The 19,151-nt window shown below is 48.0% G+C and overlaps 2 protein-coding genes across 2 annotated transcripts in view; one reads left to right on the forward strand and one right to left on the reverse strand.

Moving 5' to 3' along the window:
• KDELR3 (KDEL endoplasmic reticulum protein retention receptor 3) lies at positions 1 to 11,901 on the forward strand. The gene is made up of 5 exons (XM_037068104.1): positions 1 to 296; positions 5,253 to 5,353; positions 8,933 to 9,091; positions 9,738 to 9,990; positions 10,754 to 11,901. The coding sequence occupies exons 1-5, from the start codon at positions 206 to 208 to the stop codon at positions 10,792 to 10,794; spliced, it is 645 nt and encodes a 214-aa protein (XP_036923999.1). The 5' UTR covers positions 1 to 205; the 3' UTR covers positions 10,795 to 11,901.
• Positions 11,694 to 19,151, reverse strand: part of DDX17 (DEAD-box helicase 17) — a 19,125-nt gene continuing 11,667 nt past the window's right edge. The window contains exons 12-13 of the mRNA XM_037068103.1: positions 15,805 to 16,047; positions 11,694 to 14,376 (exon numbers count right to left, since the gene is read on the reverse strand). Coding sequence (XP_036923998.1) covers positions 13,871 to 14,376; positions 15,805 to 16,047 — 749 coding nt within the window. The 3' untranslated portion in view covers positions 11,694 to 13,870. The remainder of the gene's footprint in view (positions 14,377 to 15,804; positions 16,048 to 19,151) is intronic.

Here is a 19,151-nt window from a genome sequence, read left to right on the forward strand (position 1 = left end):
GCGGCCGGCCTGGCCACGTCACCGCCCGGCCGAGAGCGCGCTGGCTGAGCGCTGGCCCCGGGCGGAGCTGGGAGCTCGGAGCTCGGGGGCGCGGACGGGGGCCACGGGACCCGCAGTCTGGGCCGGGGACGTGGCAGCGGCGTCGCCCGCCAGAAAGTTTCCCAGGAGTTGGCTGCGCCCGAGTGCGGGGCCGGCGGGCTGGACCATGAACGTGTTCCGAATCCTCGGCGACCTAAGCCACCTCCTGGCCATGATCTTGCTACTGGGGAAGATCTGGAGGTCGAAGTGCTGCGCAGGTGAGGAGCGACCGGGGCGGGAGGCGGAGGACCCGGGGCCCGGGCCGCAGCGCCTCTGCTGGCCAGCCCCACACCCCGTGCCTGCAGGGCTTGGGGGGACCCCCTGACGTCTGCTCAGGGTGGGGACTTCCGCTTGGGGGTGAAACAGTTTGCACAGCTCAGCTTCCAAAGAAAATTTAAAGTAGTACCATATCAAAGAAGGAGGACCCTGGAGATTGTGGAGAGAGCGGGAGCACGTGCTTTCCCTCCCCCTCGCAACCCCCGTCCCCCACCCCTTTTGCCAAGGCTAGTGGGAAGAGGAGGGGAACAAGGGGAGGTGACACCCCTCCCTCCAGGCATCCCTTCTGCTCCACCGGAGGAGCGCACATGCAGGCCATTGTTCTCTCTACCCTCCCTCAGGCCTGGGGCGGTGTGTGTGTGGGGGGGGCAGTTTAGAGGAGGTAGGAACACAGAGGTGCCTCCCCGGGCTTTCTTTCTGTCCCCACGCCACTCCCCTGCCCTCTCCACATCCTCCAAGGCCCCCACCCACCCCTCCCTGTGTGTGGCACAGGCATCTATGATGTGGCAGGAGCCAAGCCTTGCCCAGGCAGGCACGGAGCTGCCCCTGAGCAGAAGCCTGGAGAGCGAGGGAGGGTTCCCTCTTTGGCCCAGTCGTCTGGCTGCTCTGTTGGGGGTCTGGAGGATTTTTGGAGCTGGCCTGGTGCTGGCCACACAGGCCCAGTGCATTCAGAGGCTGCCCAGGCCTCCTGCGGCCATCTCTGTCTGTGAGGTCCTGCCGGCATCACCCTGGGTTTGGCACGGGGGTGAGGGGCTGGGGAGATGAGTTCGGGCTCCTTGTTGGGGCCAAGGAGGTGGGGAGCCCACCCCTGAAGTCTTCTATGAAGGCTTCTCAAACAGAGCAGGTCTGTGTTGGGTCCTGGAGGATGGGCAGGGCATCACCCAGGAAGGGTGTGCTGTGTGAAGGACATGGGGGTGCAAAAGTCCAGAGGGCACAGAGAGCAGGGCAGGTCCCTGCGAGGGTAAGCAGCCCAATTTGGGGCTGGTCCGGGAGGGAGGTGAGGCTAGGGAGAGGGTGGGCCAGATGTGACAGGGTGCTGTCTGTCAAGCTAGGAGCTGGGACTGGGGAGCCACAGAGGTTTGGGAGTGAGGGAGTGGGCTTCCGAAGGGGACTGCAAGCTGTGCAGAGGATCTGAGAGCCAGGGCAGGGGGAGCGGTGTGGAGGCCCCCAGCTTGGGAGGCTTGGTGGGGATGAGGGCTAGGTGCTGATGGGAGGGTCACTGCAGAAGGAATGATTCCAGATCGGGAGGCCATTCTGGTTTGAGGTTTCTGGAAAGATAGGCACTCACAGTCCCCACTCAGCAGAAGGGGGCCCAGAATGCTGAGAGGGGAGTTGGGGGTGCAGAAGGCTTCGATGAGGGGAAGAGCTTCGCTTGGACTTGTCCCTGCACTTCCACAGAGGACCCTGGGCTGGGTGCACACCATGACCAGGAGGGGGCGCTGGACTAGGCCCCTGACGTGCAGCAGGGGCGACGCAGGCAGGATCCTGGCCTGGGGAAGCTGGTGTCCCAGCAGTAGGAGCCAGCCAAGGAGCAGCGGTTTTGTAGCTCAGCACTATGGGAAGCGAAGGGACAGCCCGTGCGTGTGTGCAGAGAGACTGGCACAGGCCCTGCTGAAGTCTGCAGAGGTGAGGTGCCTGGATGTCACCCCGTCAGCCCGAGCGGCAGGGCCTTGTGTGACCCCACTGACTTAGCCCTGAAGACAGCAAGGGATTGGGGCTTTGTCCTGCTCTGCCCCTGACTTGTGTGTGACCTTGGGCTTGGGTTTTTTCATCTGTCAATTGTGAAGGAGGGCGGCACCTGGTCCGAGGTCCCCTCGGCATGTAGGAGCCCTCAGGGACTCCTGCCAGCTGCGGGCCCACGTTCTCTTCCATGTCCTGAGTCTCCGTGCTCAGCTGGCCTTGGTGGAAAGTAGTCATTGCTTTCGGAAGTGCATGGAAACCACTGTACTCCGGATCATCGGGGCTCCCGATCACCAAGGAACATGCAAGTGAAGCCCAGGGGCCTGACAGGCTGAGGATGGAAATAGGGCAAGGGTGGGGGGAGGCCCTGTTAGAGGGGCAGCCAAGCATCCCCCACCAGGGCTGGGCCCGGACCCTGCCGTATGGGGCTGAGGGCCTCCCGGCAAGGCCTCTGTGAGGGCTCAGTGAGGGGGAGCAGCCATGGGCACCGCCCAGAGCTGGTCCACATCACCTCCCCCAGGGGCTCACTCCCACCCTGGCTGTAGGGCCAGGCCCCCAGGGTGGGAGAGCACGTCCCCCCTGAGCGCTCCTTAGTCCTCACACCTGTCCTGCCCCGGGTGTGTAAGGTCCCATTTTACAGATAACTGGGAGGCTCAGGCTTGCCAAGCTGGTGAGAAAGCTGGGACACAGACCCAGCCCTCTCCAGAATGTTAGGGGCTTCAGCGGCGTTCATCTTTGGTCACCAACAAGACCGCTCTCCCCACCCTGACCTGACTGGTGTGGCTTAGTCGGTTGGACTTCGTTTTACGAAGCAAAAGGTCATTGCGAATTTGATTCTGGTCAGGGCCATGCCTGGGCTGCGGATTTGGTCGTGGGGCGTCTGCAAGCAGCAGCTGATCAATGTTGCCCTCTCACATTGATGTTTCTATTCCTCTCTTTCTCCCTCCTTACCTCTCTCTCTAAAGATAAATAAATTAAAATCCTGTGCATAGGAAGGAGCCAGGCCCCAAATTGGGTAATATCAGTTCTCAGTGCCCAGCTCGGCAGTCGCTGCGTTACATTTAGGATAAAATCCCACGGTGTCAGCAGGCCTTTGGGGAGGGAGGGAGGAGTGCTCAGATGTGGGGCCCCCGGCAGCTGGGGGGGTGACCTGGACAGGCCCTTGAGAGCCATGTGGAGGATTTGGTTCTTTATTTTAAGGGCCCTTGGGAGCCCCTTAAGGGCTTTAAGCAGAATTTTATTTTACAAATAGCCCACTGGCCACTAGGCGGAAGTAGGGGAGGGATGGGCAGTGAGGGGAAACCTGGGAAGACCCGTGGCGGGGTCACTGAGGTGGGGAGGCTGGGCCAGTGAGGGGCACCGGAGTGGGAGCTATGGCACCGAGAAGCAGGGAGTGGGAGGGGCCGAGGGGAGAGAGACGCAAGGGTGGCTCTTGGTTTTTTGGCTTTAGTGTTGAGGGGTGTGGTGACCTTTATGAGGGAAGGAAGACAGGAAAAGGAGGGGGTTCAGGAGGGTCTGATGCGTTTAGTCAGGCAGGGGTGTGTAGGTCAGGATGGGGAGGAGGGTCCACAGCTGAAGTGTCCCTGGCGTGTGGGCTGTGATGGCAAAGGGCACAGGGAGACGAGAGGTTTAGGTGGAAGGGTCAGGTGGCAAGGAGGACAGAAGTGGCCAGAGGAGGTGAGGTGGACGGAGGTTCAGGGCAGACGCTGTTTGGGACGAAGGGTTGGGTGAGGGTAGAGTTGACCTTTGATGCAGAAACGGGGGCCCATGGACGAATGGGGTGTGGTGACGTCTCCAGACTGTGGTGGGCCTTCAGAAAGCAAAAGGTGGGCAGGGCCTCTGCTCCCCTCATTCTGGAACCATCTCCATGATGTATCCCCAGTGGCCCAAAGAAGCCCTGGCTGGGCAACTCAGTTGGTTAGAGCATCATTTCGATACACCAAGGTTGTGGGTTTGATCTCTGGTCAGGGCATATGCAGGAATCAACCAATGAATGCATCGATACGTGGAACAACAAATTGGTGCTTCCCTCACTTTCCCTCTCTGTCTCTCAAATCAATACATTAAAATAAACAAGCCAGCCCTGGCTGGTGTAGCTCAGTGGATTGAGCTCAGGCCTGCGAACCACATGATCGCGGTTCAATTTCCAGTCAGGGCGCAGGCCTGGGTTGCGGGCCAGTTCCCAGCAGGAACTCACGAGAGGCAGCTGTACATTGGTGTTTCCCTCCTTCTCTCTCCTTCCTTTCCCCTCTGAAGATAAATAAATAAAATATTTTTAAATAAATAAATAAATAAATAAGCCAAAGTGGTCCAAAGGAAACCAGGGAGCATGCCAGGTAAGTGCAGCTTCGATTCTGAATTGGATCCTGGAATGGAAGAGGGGCATCAGTGTAAAACGGGGGAAATCCACACGAAGCCTGGTGCTCGGTCAGCTGGGCCACGCCCACGTTAATGTCTCAGTGGCGGTCAGCATTCTGTGGTTATGCGAGACGTTGACGCTGGAGGAAGCTGCGTGAAGTGTCCTTGGGAACTCTCGGCACTGTCTTTGCAACTCTTCTGTAAATCTAAAATTATATTTTAAATAATAAGCTAAAAAAGAAAGAGGCCAAAGCAGGTGAGGAAGTAGCATAGAAAGCAGGACTCGTTTTGTCATCTTGATGCATCCATATATGCCACATGTGTACACACACGTGTCATGTGTACACACGGGTCATGTGTATGGAGGGGCCAAGAAAGATTTGGAAGAGCGTGCACTGAGGCTTTGGGATTCAGGTGATGGCAGCTTTTTAATTTACAGTTTTATGTGTTTTCTGAGTTTTGTTTACACAGAGTTAAAATAAGCATAACATTTATGACTAGAAAAAAGGTTTTAAAAAATTTTTTGAATTTGGAGAAATGAAACAGAATGCTCCCTTGGCCCTGTGCCTTCCTCTACCGGCTCTGGTCTCCCTGGCGAGTCTTCCTTGTAAAGTCATCGAGCTGTTCTCTGAAGACAGAGCTTTGGGGATTGTCAGTAGGGCTGTGGGGGTGGGGCACCCCCAACCCTAAGGAGGAGGGGCGTTTCCTGCTCCTTGGGTGCTCCAGTGCCTGGGCAGGCCGTCGTCATGGAAGGTGGCTGGATGCTCTGGAGACCTTTCTTGCTCAGGCTCCAGGCTTCTCCAGCGTGCATGGGCCTGGGACTCTGTGTCCTCATGTCTCCTGTTCCCCTCTGGCCACAGGCATCTCTGGGAAGAGCCAGATCCTTTTTGCTCTCGTCTTCACCACCAGGTACCTGGACCTGTTCACCAATTTCATCTCCATCTACAACACGGTCATGAAGGTGAGGGGGTGGGAGGCCGTGGCGGTGGGGCCTGCTGAAAGGGGACGCTTGGGCAGCCAGGCCCTGGGCTGGGCAGACCTGGTCAGAGCCCTAGCCTTGCTGCGGGACCTAGGCTTGGGCGAGACCTTGGCCTCTGTGTACCTCAGTTTTCTCCTCTGTGAAATGAAGACACTAGATCCTAGTTTTGTTGTGAAAATTAAACAAGGTAATAAAAGTAAATACACAGCAGCTGTCATATATTAAACATTCAGTAAATGTTAGCTATTAACACTGGTTAAAAATATAAGCAAAAAAATCCAACATGGTACCCTGAGCTTTCAAAGAACTTACTCAACCTTCCATCTGACAAATTACTTGTTGAGCACCAACTGAGAGCCAGAAACCTGAGTAAGACATACGAGGCTCCTGTTCTCAGACACTACATTTGAACTTGGGGGGAGAGATAATAAAACAAGCAAGAAAAAGTTTGGTTAGGGTTACAGCTAAGGCTACACAACTAACTAAAATGGGGTAATTTGCCCTGGCTGGTGTGGCTCAGTGGATTGAGCATGGGCCTGTGAAGCAGAGGGTTGCTGGTTCGATTCCCAGTCAGGGCACATGCCTGGGTTGCAGGCCAGTTCCCCAATGGGGGATGTGTGAGGGTCAACCACACATTGATGTTTCTCTCCCACTCTCTCCTTCCATTGCCCTCTCTCTAAAAATAAATAAAATATTTTTTAAAAAATAAAATAAAATAGGGTGATTTGCCCAGCATTTGTTTTGTGCTGGGCTATGTGCCAGGGACTTGGAATTTAGATTCAATTATTTAAAATTTTTTTAAAATAGGGTTACAGACCTGGCTGGTTTGGCTCAGTGAACTGAGTGCTGGCCCACGCAAACCAATGGGTCACTGGTTCGATTCCCAGTCTAGGGCACATGCCTGGGTTGCAGGGCCAGGTCCCCAGGGGGCTCATGAGAAGCAACCACACATTGATGTTTCTCTCCCTTTATCCTTTCTTTCCCCTCTGTGTAAAAAAAAAAAATATATATATATATATATATATAAATTATATATTTATATATATATATATTTTTTAAAAGGGCCTTTGAGAAGAGGTGACATGCAAGCTGAGAGCTAAGTGACACAAGGAACCAACCAGCCATGTGCAGGTCAGAGAAAGTACATTCTATGCAGGAGTAGCTGGTACAAAGACCCGCAGAATGAAGCAAGCTTGGTGCACTCAAAGGACAGACAGAAGGCCAGTGTGGTGGGAGCTCAGCAGGCGAGGGCTGCCCGCTGGTGGTGGGGAGGCTGGGTGAGGGCAAGGTGGTACCAGTGAATGGTTTGGGTTGAACTTCGTGATGGGAAGCTGTTGCTTTGAAGGACGGCCATTGTACAGAAGGAGAGACAGCATCTCCGGGTGTCGCTCTCCCGTCACAGGCCCTGGGCAGTAACTGTGGGACTGTGTAGGAGTGAGGCCTTTTCTAAGCTTTCGCCTGCTATCCTTGCTCTTTAAGGCAGTGTAGAGCCGGGCAAGGAACCAGGTTCCAGAGTCAGTAAAATGGGATGTAACTGCCTAGATATTGGTAACAGATTTAAGAGTCATTTTGATAAGGGTTTATTTTGTCCTCACTCATAACATGCAATCTGAGGGTGGGCACTCCAGGGCTGAGGTGGCAATTCCTTGTAACTTCCTGCTCTGCCATCTTGAATGTGACCAGGACACTCGTGGGTGTCCTTCAGTTGCTCAGAAGGACCCCCTGCTTGGTTTAAGACTTTGCCATTGCCAACTTGAAATTCATATTTGAACAAGAGGCCCTGTCAATGACATAGTCCTTAAGGCTGCCTTAGAGTCACAAAATGGATGTTAGAGCTCCTTCCATCATTTTGGGCAGGAAGGAGAGAAAGAGCAATAGGATGACTGCCAGCTGGGCAAACCCTGTTTAAAGAGCTTTTTGCACACTCTGTCCAGTGACTTTCATACACATCCCTGACCGTCCTTATCTGCAAAGGAGGCTGGGAGAAGTTCTTTAGGTGGGTACAATTTCTAATAGGAGTCCCATTTTATTTACTTATTTTTAAAAGAGATTTTATTCATTTATTTTTAGAGGGGAAGGGAAGGAGAGAGGGAAATATCAATGTATGGTTGCCTCTCCTGCATCCCCTGCTGGGAACTGGCCTGCAACCCACACATGTGCCCTGACTGGAACTCGAACTGAGATCGTCTGGTTCGCAGGCCCGCGCTCAATCCACTGAGCTACACCAGCCAGGTCAGGAGTCCCATTTTAAATGAAGAAAAGGCTACATAGTAGGGAATCCTACCTCTCTTGCAGGGCTACCAGATTACACGAGATAGTGTGTGTATATGTAAAATGCCTAATACCCATAAGCTATTTAACCAAATCGAGTTCTGTCTCCCCCATATCAGAGATGTCCCTTTGGGGTTCCAGGCGTCTTGTTCCTAGGGTTGGTGGGAGGGAGGCTGCTGTTCACTGTGAAGTGTTGGAGTCAGTGTGAACCTCAGTCTGAGGCCTTGAAATCACTGTCTTCTTGAATTTAACACACAAGCAGCACACACACCTGCTGAGTTCACCCTCTGCTTGAGCCCTGCAGACCTAGCCTCTGGCAAGGCTGAATGTCTAGGAACCTCAAAGAAATCAGTTTCCGTTTTTATGAGATGGAGAGGTGATCAGCACTTCCTGGACGCATTCATTCATCCTAGCATTTGTTTTGTGCTAGGCCCTGAATTAGGAGCTGGAAATTCAGATGTGGACCAGTTGGTCCCTCTTATCTGTAAGAGGCACCACCCCCTCCCAAGGGACACGCTGTCACTCAGACATTTAGAGACTGTGCTTGTGGGCGGCAGTGAGTATTTTTACACAGGGCTATGGTGACGGCACATGTGCTTCATTCTCATGGGAAAAGACTTTGGAACTCACCTGGGTTTTTAAAGTACAAATAGTTCTCTAGGCCAGTGTGGTCCAACCACCAGCTTCAGCATCACACAGAAACTTGCTGGGAATTTAAATTCACAGGCCCACTCAGACCTAGTCAGGCAGAAACTGGAGGCAGGGGCCATCCGCTGTGTGATTTTGACGCACATTCAAGTTTGAGAACCACTGGCCCAGAAGGTTTGAGGCCAGATCCTGAAATCATACGCTGGAGGGCTGCCATCATTATAAAGAGGGCTTTCCTGAAGGAGTGGTGATCAAGGGCTGTTAGTCCCCGTGAAAGAAGCTAAGTCCCCAATGGCTGCCTAGGAAGTAGTTTTAAAAGTGCCCTGGAATGCCACCACTAGAGTCCGTCACAAAGACCGACCTGGGCTTTTCTGCCTAAAGCTTTACAGTGAGGAGGGGTCCGGGCACTTCCAGTCTTCATGTAGCACTGTCAGTCCCAATTAGGAGCACTTAACAAAGGGTCATTAGCAGCAGGTTCTAGACCACTGGGCCTAAGAAAAATGGCAAACGCATTTCACCTCTTCCATTTTTAAGCTGCCCTAGCCATTAGGTTTGGCAGGTCCCAACTCGAGGTGGCTTTGAAGCCCAGCGAGTAGGCTGGGAAATGACTTCATCAATTCCCACCTGTCTCTCCACTTTTAGGTGGTTTTTCTCCTCTGTGCCTATGTCACAGTGTACATGATCTATGGGAAATTTCGGAAAACTTTTGACAGTGAGAATGACACATTCCGCCTGGAGTTTCTTCTGGTCCCAGTCATTGGCCTCTCCTTCCTTGAGAACTACAGTTTCACTCCCCTGGAGGTAAGGACCCGCAGGGTGCTAATTCTCAAAAGCAAACGTGCTCCCTAACATCCTGCACTCTGTACTCTTGTAAAGCCTGCTTTTTTTCAGTGTGTGGGGATGGTGCCGGTGGCTTGCTTTGTTACAACAGTAAATATTAACATTGTGAAAAAACTATTACTCATATTGTTAAGCTCTAAATTTAAGAAATAGCAACAAGCTATCCCCACTGCTCAATCTGAAAATGGGCACATCTAGTGAGGTTCACACACAAAGCATCACAGGACCACTTACAGCTCCTGAGACCTTCTGTCCAACAAGTGATTGGTGGACACCAGCACAGTCCAGGCCAAGTTCAACTCAGTAGGTCTGACCTGCAGCCCAATAGGCACCTCAGGAGATCCTGGTGCTGGTGTTTACAAACTGTATTTTGAGAAACCAGGGCCTCAATCAAGATTTTACAATAAAATTCAGCAACAATTAAAAATTGTAGAAAAAAGCATGCTTCTTAAATGGGGTGGGATGGTATTAAAATATTAATCACTATTAACATGATCTTTTACTTCACTGTATTCTCCCCAGTTAACGTAGTTTAGTAATTCTTTTAAAGAGAGAGATCCTTCTTGGTGTTGACCAACTTTCTCTTGCCATTATCTCCTTGGTTTAGATTCTCTGGACTTTCTCCATATACCTGGAGTCAGTGGCCATCCTGCCCCAGCTGTTCATGATCAGCAAGACGGGAGAGGCCGAGACTATCACGACTCACTACCTGTTCTTCCTTGGGCTGTACCGGGCACTCTACCTGGCTAACTGGATCAGGCGGTACCAGACTGAGAATTTCTATGACCAAATTGCAGTGGTGTCTGGGGTGGTGCAAACCATCTTCTACTGTGACTTCTTCTACTTGTACGTGACCAAAGGTAGGTACTGGGAGAACACAGCCATCTCATTGGCACTGGCCTGAAGAAGTGCTCACCTGTGTCATGTCCAAGGGAATATGCAAGTGTGAATAAGGAAAGGCTCGTGCTGCTTATCTTAATGGGGGAAGACCAACTTGTTTTCAGGAAATGGTGCCACAAAAACACAGCCCAAATAGGAGGTACAGAAAGACCCATTCTTAACTGGAAAATAAAGAAAACCATTCCAGGGGACAGCTTATACGTAGACCCCAAAGCAAGAGCCAGCTTGGTGTGATAGAAGACAAAAAGGGTAGTACATTCAGGTATATAAACCTGGATGTATCAGACATCAAGCAAGATCAGTACAGGCCAGGGTAAGGGATTTACACGACACTCTCTACTGAAGGAGTCATTTCAATGACCAATCCACAAGCAGCCAAAGCAGGAAACTACAGGGAATTGCAATCATCCAGGAAAGAGGTCATCAGTGGAAACTAAGACATGGACAGATCTGTTAGTTCAGTTGAGGGATTGCTGATGGAATGAATGAATGTGGACTCAAGGTATCAGACACTAACCTTATGGCCTAAGGGAGTGGTGGTGCTGGTATTGTCACCAAGATGGAGGTCAGCAAGATTGCAAGAGATTGCAATTAACTTTTGTCCTTGGCTTTAGCATCTGAATGGCTTAAACTGGGCATTAGAGATACTAGTATCATGCAAAGTTATAAAGGAGTTCTTTCATCAGTATAGAAACTTCTAATTCCATCTCCCTTTTCTTCTAGTCCTTAAAGGAAAGAAGTTAAGTCTTCCGATGCCAATTTGAGACCCCCAGAGAACAAGGCGACAAACCCAACTATTTGAGATGTTCTACTGAGCGACTCATACCAATGTTAATTAATGCCAGAAAAATGCTCAGTGTGGATGGATTTCAGCAAAGCACTGACCATTCCAACTACAAGACCTCAACACCACCTCCCCCTTATAGAAGCAACAAAAGACCTGGGCCAAGCACACAAGTGTGGCACCACACGTGAACAATATCAAGAACCCTTGAGGCTCACACAGAAAGCTGTCCCTCTGAGTGCAAAGCAAGCCACAAACTTACAAGCTTTGGCAAGACTGAAGTAGTTTCACACCATGTTTAATCCAAGTAACAACCCTAGGAGGGTACCACCAGCACAACCCTTTACCGAGGAGGAAACGCATGCCTGGGGCTCTACCTGCTTGGTACTGCTTTGTAACTCAAACTTCTGCATTGCCACCAGTCCATTCCCACCTCCTTCACATTTTTAGGTGCTACAGCAATTCCCAACATCCCCAATCCTGGTTGTGAAGCAAATAAAATCTCTTAAGCAGTATTAACTGCCATTGAACTAGTCAGAATTTCTGAGTAATAAAAAGTTCACACCTTATTGTCAACAGTGTTTATTTATACCTACAAAAGAAAACAAGATGGTATCAAAAGGACAATTTACAAACTAAGAATAACAACATAGCTCTTAGCATCCTGTGCCTGAACATCACACATCTACAAATCTTTCAAGTCTTAACGCAACAGGAATGTGTTCAGAGACCAGCAAGGACATGAATAGAGAACACTGATCCCAAGCAAAAGCCACCAACCTTTTAGATGAGAGAACTCCACACATGAATTGTTGGGGAGGGATTGGGGTTAAACAGCCCCGTATAGTTTCGTATTGAAATCCTTTTCTTAAATGAGTCTGAACTATGACCACAAAGCCTAGCAGCCCATGAGATCTCTTCTGCTCATGTTCTGAAACAGAGGCAGAACCTCAATCAGGAGCAACCGACACAAAGGCAGTTACTCTAGAGCGCTAGGAAAAGCTGCTAGACTCCAGCTGTGCTCAGGCTACAACAGCTGTTGAGGTTTGGAACACGCTGTTATTTTCTCTATGTAACATCCCTGGTGGGGAAAAAGAGAGCAGAGACCTCTCCCAAAGAGAGTCACTTTTAAGACCTGCAAGAGTATAATAGTCCCTCTGGTGGCACCTGTTTAAAAAAAAAAAAAAAAGAACAATTTTGGATATAAAAATGTCTACAATGAACTGGTGGTCACTGCTTAAGAAAACATTTTTTGAGGGGAAGAACACTTTGGTTTGAAAGCACAAAGCAGTTTTGCTGTGCCTACTGTCCTCCCTCCCTCAGCCTCAACTTCTGTAAGGGGTGGGGAAGTGGAAAAAAAGTTCAGGAAGAAGAAAGGGGGGAGGGGCAGAGAGATGTAAGTTTTCAGATACATGTATTTCAACTCATGCTGACAACCTACCTGTACGCTGCATATTCAACCAAACTTTCAGAACCCCTCAGAAACAATCCCTTCTCTCTCCCTGAAGAATTTCAAAAGGAAAACAAAAACAAAAACCCTCAAGTATTTAGATTTAGGATCTTACAACCAGCAAGCACGCTCAGGCCTCAGCCAAAGGATGCAGCGGAGCCTTCCCCCTTTAACTGCACTGACAAGGAACACTAATGACAGCATTCGCCACTGCCTCACACGAGGTATGGAAGAGGTTTTTGCGGCTGTCCAGTCTCCCTGTCCTGTTGTAGCAAACACAGGAGCAGAAAATTCTTCCCAGATCTGCTATAGAAAGTCTCAGCAAAACAGTCAACGTTACTTACTACACCGGGGACAGACTCACCTACCTTCAGATGCAGGAAAAGCACAAGGACAGGTTTTAGTCCTCTAACTTTTCCTAAGCTCTACCTACCTGTAAAAAGCTGAGTGCAAAAGGATGCCGAGGAAAGTTTGCATCCAAAAGCTGTTACAAAGCACTGCAGAGAACAGAGTTTGAAGAGAGTAAGAGTTCCTTCTTAACAAACCCTCAAAATTCTTTATTCAAAATAACCTGGCCAAAAGGGCTGAGTAGCTGGCTAAGAGCTGCTTTTGTTCTAGCTCTACAGAATTTAAAAAGAAAATTTGCCCACTGAGTATATTGTTTATAATTAAAGGTGGTTTTCACACTGTAAGTGAATGCATACTTAACTGGTTAATGAAGTAAATATCCAGTGAGCATTTATATTCACTGTGCTCACAGCAGCTGTCTGGTTAAAGTGAGTTTCACTGATGGTCCCTGTTTATACGGGGGAAAAAAACAGGCAGCTTCCACCCAGATGCTGAGGTGCCACATTTAACCATTGCAATAAACACTGGGGGTTTTAATTTAAGAAACACTTAAAATACTCAGACTTGGCAATTTAATTTCTAACCTGACACTAAAATGGTTATTTTTCAGTCACTGGGAAGGGGGAGGGCAGAGTACAAGGGAGACAAAACCAATTAAGAATTTTTTAAAGCTGTGAATGCAATTAAAAAAAAAAAAAAGAGCTATCAGCCAAAATGACAATGGCAAAGCACTGTCTTAAAAACTCATCAGGCCTGAGCAACCCTGTTCCAGTTGGGACACATTAAAAAGCATCATGGAAAATGTGCAGGGAGCGCTCCCTCTTGGTTTCTAACTCAGCAATAAGAGCAATTTAAAGCACAGACGCCATCTTCCTCCGCACAACTCACCCCTCTACCCTCCCCACCCAGCCCCAACTCAGGACAACAAAAAAGGGCTCCCATAAAAGGGCCTAATAGCTTGCTTATTCTTTTTAGATGAAAAATAGCTCAAATATCCTCAACATGCAAGAAGTTGGGGGTGGGGGTGGATTTTTTCCAGTCGGCTATATATATATTTTTTTTTACAAAACCTATTATTACGGACTGGATCAGTTTGGCGGGTAGAAGAAACCTGGCAGTGAATTCTAACTAATCTGCATGAAAGACAAATCACAATGGTAGGAGGAAAAAAATAAAATAGAGAAGGGAACAGAAAAGGGAAAGACAGCGTTCCTTTAAATGTAGCAAGTCTGCACAAGTCACTACCACTTGAGCGGTTTCATTTACGTGAAGGAGGAGGGGGAGGAGGAGGTGGGGGGTACTGGTAGGCAGTCTGCCCCATGTAACCTATCATATTGGTAGCTCCTGGAGGCTGTGCAAACTGTTGTGACATCAGTGGCTGTGGCTGCTGCCCAGACCGGCCTATCCCACTAAACTGCTGGCTAGAGCTCTGTGAACTTCTCCCAGTTGAGGTGGTGCTACTAGCCCCGTAAGTGCCAGCGCCATATTCTTGGGCTGTATAGCCACTGGTGCCATAAGCAGCTGCACCATAGGTGCCTTGACCATAGGTGTATTGGCCTGCTTGTGCTCCAAAGGCAGAATTTGGACTTCCATAGCCACTGCCATTAGCATAACCAGCTCTATCGGTTTCACTACGATCCCGATAGCTTGTAGAGTCTCTCCGGCCACCATCCTTGACTCCTCGAAGCCTCCGGTCACACTCATCCTGATACATCAGATTGGGATTGTTGGCTGAAGAAGTGGTCCGGTATCGAGAACGACCTCCTGATGAAGGATACAATGAATTTTTAATGCCAGACATATGATCCAAACATAACCAAATGTAAACACTCTCCTAGGTATAAAAGTATTCAATATTCTTTCTCAATGTTTAGCTAGCCCAGCCTCTGCATCAGTACTTAAAAAACATACTAGAGCCCTGGCTGGTGTAGCTCAGTGGATTGAGCGCGGGCCTGCGAACCACACAATCGTGGTTCGATTCCCAGTCAGAGCACATGCCTGGGTTGCAGGCCAGTTCCCAGTTCCCGGTTCCAGGCAGGGGACGAATGAGAGGCAACCTTACATTGATATTTCTCTCTCTCTCTTTCCTTCCCTTCCCCTCTAAGATAAATAAGTAAAATCTTAAAAAAAAAAAAAATACTAGAGCTCTGGCTGGTGTGGCTCAGTGGAATGAGTGCCAGCCTGTGAAACAGCAGGTTGTTGGTTCCATTTGCAGTCAGGACAACACACCTGGGTTGCAGGCCAGGTCCCCAGTTGGGGGCACGCGAGAGGCAACCACACAACGATGTTTCGCTCCCTCTTTTTCCCTCCATTCCCCACTCTCTAAAAATAAATGAGAAAAAAACCCAAAAACAAAAACCCCATACTCATAATTTGAATCTTTAATGGAACATATTCAACGGAATGGTAAACATTAAGAATACTCAACTTCCTACCCATTTAGGACCTTTCTTTCCTTGAGGATTACCAAGAAACAGTCTTTAAAAATGTAGAACAATGGCCAAAAGGTTATGTGACTTACCATAGGTTTAAAAAAAAAAAGGACAAACAGCTAAACTCACACCACCATAAAGAAAGGGACCCTCCACTAGTGCACAGTGGTTTCCAGTGGTGCTTTGTGGTCCTAACTGCATCAGAAACATCTCACAATCTTTGGGAAAAGTTCAGCTTCCTAGCTCAATTCTAAACCCACTTAAAACAACAACAACAACAAAAATGCCCCAAACCTATATTCATAAAACTTCTCAGGTAGTTCTGATGTGGAGTTTAAACATGCAGCAAGTGGGGGAAAGAAATAATACCAAAATGAAAGTCAGGAGGCCTAGATCCCTACTGTATTTTACAGCTGATTTTTAGATCCAATAGCTATGTCTATTCTACCACCATAAAGTGGTGTTAAATTATGTATTAGAGTAATCATAACCCAGCTTAATTTTGAACATGCACCATGTACCCAAAAAAACAAAGGTCAGTTTTATCTTATTTACAGAAATATCACACTGAAGGTATAAGTCACACTATCTTACTTGTAAGATATGAAAACTATTAAGCATTGTCCTTTGTCATTAAGTAACATACTTAAGGCTTTCACAGAATTAAAAAAACAAAAACCAAAAACAAACAAACCAAAAAACTAGGCACAGTGATTACAGAAAGATACCTTGGCAGTACCTGGAAAACTCCAGGACTTACCCTTACCCCCTCCTCCGCCGCCTCCTCTGTGGTCCACCAGCTGCATCAGTTTTGGATTGATAGCCTGATTAGCTTCCTCCAGCACTCTAATCAATTCTCGGGCCTGCTTGAGGTTTCCCGGGGTGAAGAAGGTGTAGGCGGTGCCCTTGTTGGTGCTACGGGCTGTTCGGCCAATGCGGTGCACATAATCCTCTGAGCTGTTTGGATAGTCATAGTTGATAACAAACTTGACATCTTCCACATCTTCAAAGCCGATGACAAGTTGGTGTGTGGATTGACGTGGCAGGGAAAGAGAAGGTAAAGGACATGCCAACAACAGGTGGAAAGCACGAATGCGGATGACAGCAAGAGGAGAGAAGGTTAAGTTAGTAACCACTCTGAACAGGAACAAAAAAAAAAAAAGACTCATCCCAACAGAGTAAAAGAGGATTACTGATTCTTGGGACATACACAGGAACTGGCAACTTTACCATCTGTAAAATCCTAAGGGGATCCCACTCAGCCATCCAAACTCCTGCCTCTTCAGTATTTTAACCCAATATACCGACAGGAGCTACACCAAATTCCAGCTCTACCCTTGCCAAAACTGGAATGGAGAAGAAAGTGGTACCACCATTGAGTTTTAAGGCCAAATCACTTCTACTCTGTTGGGAGAAGCCTGGCAGAATCTACCAGAAATATAATAAACTTACCTTTAAACCAGTCACAGAGCAAAATGAAAAAAAGAAACTTTATATACTTTATTACTACATTTTAAGAAGACTGAATAAAAAGGGTTTTTTTGCTCTCATACTTTAAAAAACCAACCAGAGCCCAAGTACACATCTAGTTTCCTTTGCAAAAATGTCCAAATTATCTTTCCTCTTTCAATGATCACAAGAGCACATTACACTAAAATTTCACTGTACTACCAAGCCCAGCTCTGCCAAATGAAGATTTTTGCTCAACTCAAGGTTATTTTAACTCAGGTACTTGCTTCAATAATCAAAGATTGTCTATGTAACCTGGGAAATTAAATAGCCAAAGAGTGTGGGAAAAAACCATGAAACCTTGAGACACAAGTTTAATGTTCTGTCCACTGCTGGGAATTGGGCTGAATAACCTCCTAATGCTTCAAGTATGTAAATGTTAGTGTAATGCTTTCAGCTAAATGTATCTTTTTAAACCTACTTCAACAAACAAATTTAAGAATATAACAGAATCCTAATGTTTTGTGGAAAAAAATCTGCATTTTACAAAGAATATTCAGAAAATATCCTAGATAAAACACAGATTTTTGCTGATATAAATAATTAAAAAACATTCTCTGTTTGTTACCAGACCGATGCACACTCCCTCCTCCTTTGGGAAACCGCTGCAGCCGATCCCGTCTCTTTGCCTTTTATTTTTGGCGGCCTCCTTTCGAAAACTCCGCCTTCTGACACGGGACCACTGGAGCGCGGGGAGCATGCATCAAGGGTCCGTGGCAGTGAGAAGTCCCCACACACGCTCGCTCTGTGAACTGGCTTAGATGCTTCTCTGTAGCCCCATTTGGTTGCCAAGCGCCGGAGAACCTGGGTTCGGGTAAAAATTTCAGGTCCTCCAACGCCTCCCCCAAGGATAATTGGGGTGATTGTAGAAAAAAATAATTAATATAAAAATGTAAGTTACATCCAAAGGGTCAGACTGCATCTATTGCCCAGACTGGATTAATTTCAGGGGAAAAGGGGCGATGATTAAAAAAACAAAAAACAAAAAACACAAAATCAGCTATTGTTAAAGGGCCTGTGAAGAAAGGGGGCATTATGTCTGTTTCTTATTACAATAAAGGCTCCTCAGTCTTTACTGACCCCTAAAGTCCTGAAATCACACCAGAAAGACGAGAAGGCAGTCATCACAGGGGGCAGCGTGAGTCTCCGGCTAGGGTCGTTGATGCAATAAAGGAAAAACAAAAATGTACAGGGCTAGAATGGATGTGAGGTGGGGGCATGGGAAATTATGCTCCATGATCACATCTTCAGAGATAAAGTAATCCTTAGTCAATCCCACTGTGGATGACCAGGGGCAGGAGAACAAGGTGAGAAACTCTACTGAGTGCCTGGACATGCTTTCCAAGCAGAAAACACTGGGGACTGAGGTCAACGTTCAGATACTAACACTTGGCAGTATTTCTGGAGGGGTTCAGTAGGGGGCAGACATGGTGCAAGTTCTTCATACTAAAAAGGTGTCCTGTGTGTGCACACAGAGCTGGCTGAGGACACATAAGAGCAAGCGCAGAATTTGATTTTCTCCAGTCAAGCCTGCCCTGATGTTATTTGTGCACGCCACAATATTATCTTGCTGCCTTTAGAGAAGATTCTGTAGCAGGGTGAGAAATTGCAAAGTTAATGTTTTGGCCAGCTGCCTAGGGTAACAACTTTTTGTCTAACAAGCCCTACAACATGGCCTGAATTCTCCAATCACGAATTGGGAAGGACAAACTAGCCAATGGGCTCATCTAGAGCTGCTTCGGGCCAATGTAGATTTGCCTCAGCCATGTACTGAGTGATCTGCAGCTGATATCAAAGCTTCTGTTAAAAAACAAAACAAAATAAATTCAATACTTTTAGCTTAACAGTGTGTAGTTTAAACAAAAAAAAAAAAAGAAAAAAGAAAAATCAAAAATATCCCAGCGGAAAGGGAGTAATAAATAGTGGTTTCCTGAGGATGACTATTATAACATTATTGGAATCAAAGAACTTACCTGAAGGGAACATTTAAGAGGCCATCGCTCGACAGGAAGTGAAAAAAGGCCTGGTGACTCAGCTGAAAATTGCACCCCTGTCTATGAGGTAGAAGCCTTCACTTTCCAGGATCTTGTAGGACCTTGGTCAGCATTCTGCCATTTGGGTGGGTTTTCCCCCTCCTTGATTGTTACAAGGCAGCAAACAAAGGGGCCCAAAACAAGCACTGATGTTGAGTAACAAGAAACAGACTCGGGTCTTCCCTCTCCCCTCACTTGGATGAGTGGGGATGGGATGAAGAGTCTTAAGTTATTCTCATGGTAGCCAATTGATATGGTTTAGAAATGCAGGGGGACATGGGACAAGTATTTTTAATTGTCTAGGCAAGATGCACAAAGAAGCTACCAGCACATAGCAAGCCTGTTTAAAAACCACCATCACTGAAAGCTTTTATGTAAACTGCTTTCAGGCCTCAGCCTTTCCTCCCAACAGGCCCAAGTTCTAAAGGCACAGTTCCAGACATGACCTCAGAGGGCAGAGACAGTTTTCAGTCATGGCTGCAGGTCACCACCTCTGAAGGAGGGAATGATGAGTGCAACGTATCAATCAAGTCTTCGTGACTTTTGTATTCCAGTTTGCATAGTT

This window comes from Sturnira hondurensis, unplaced genomic scaffold, assembly GCF_014824575.4.
Source record: "Sturnira hondurensis isolate 20B ecotype Veracruz unplaced genomic scaffold, ASM1482457v3 Scaffold0017436, whole genome shotgun sequence".
Lineage (NCBI taxonomy): Eukaryota > Metazoa > Chordata > Mammalia > Chiroptera > Phyllostomidae > Sturnira > Sturnira hondurensis.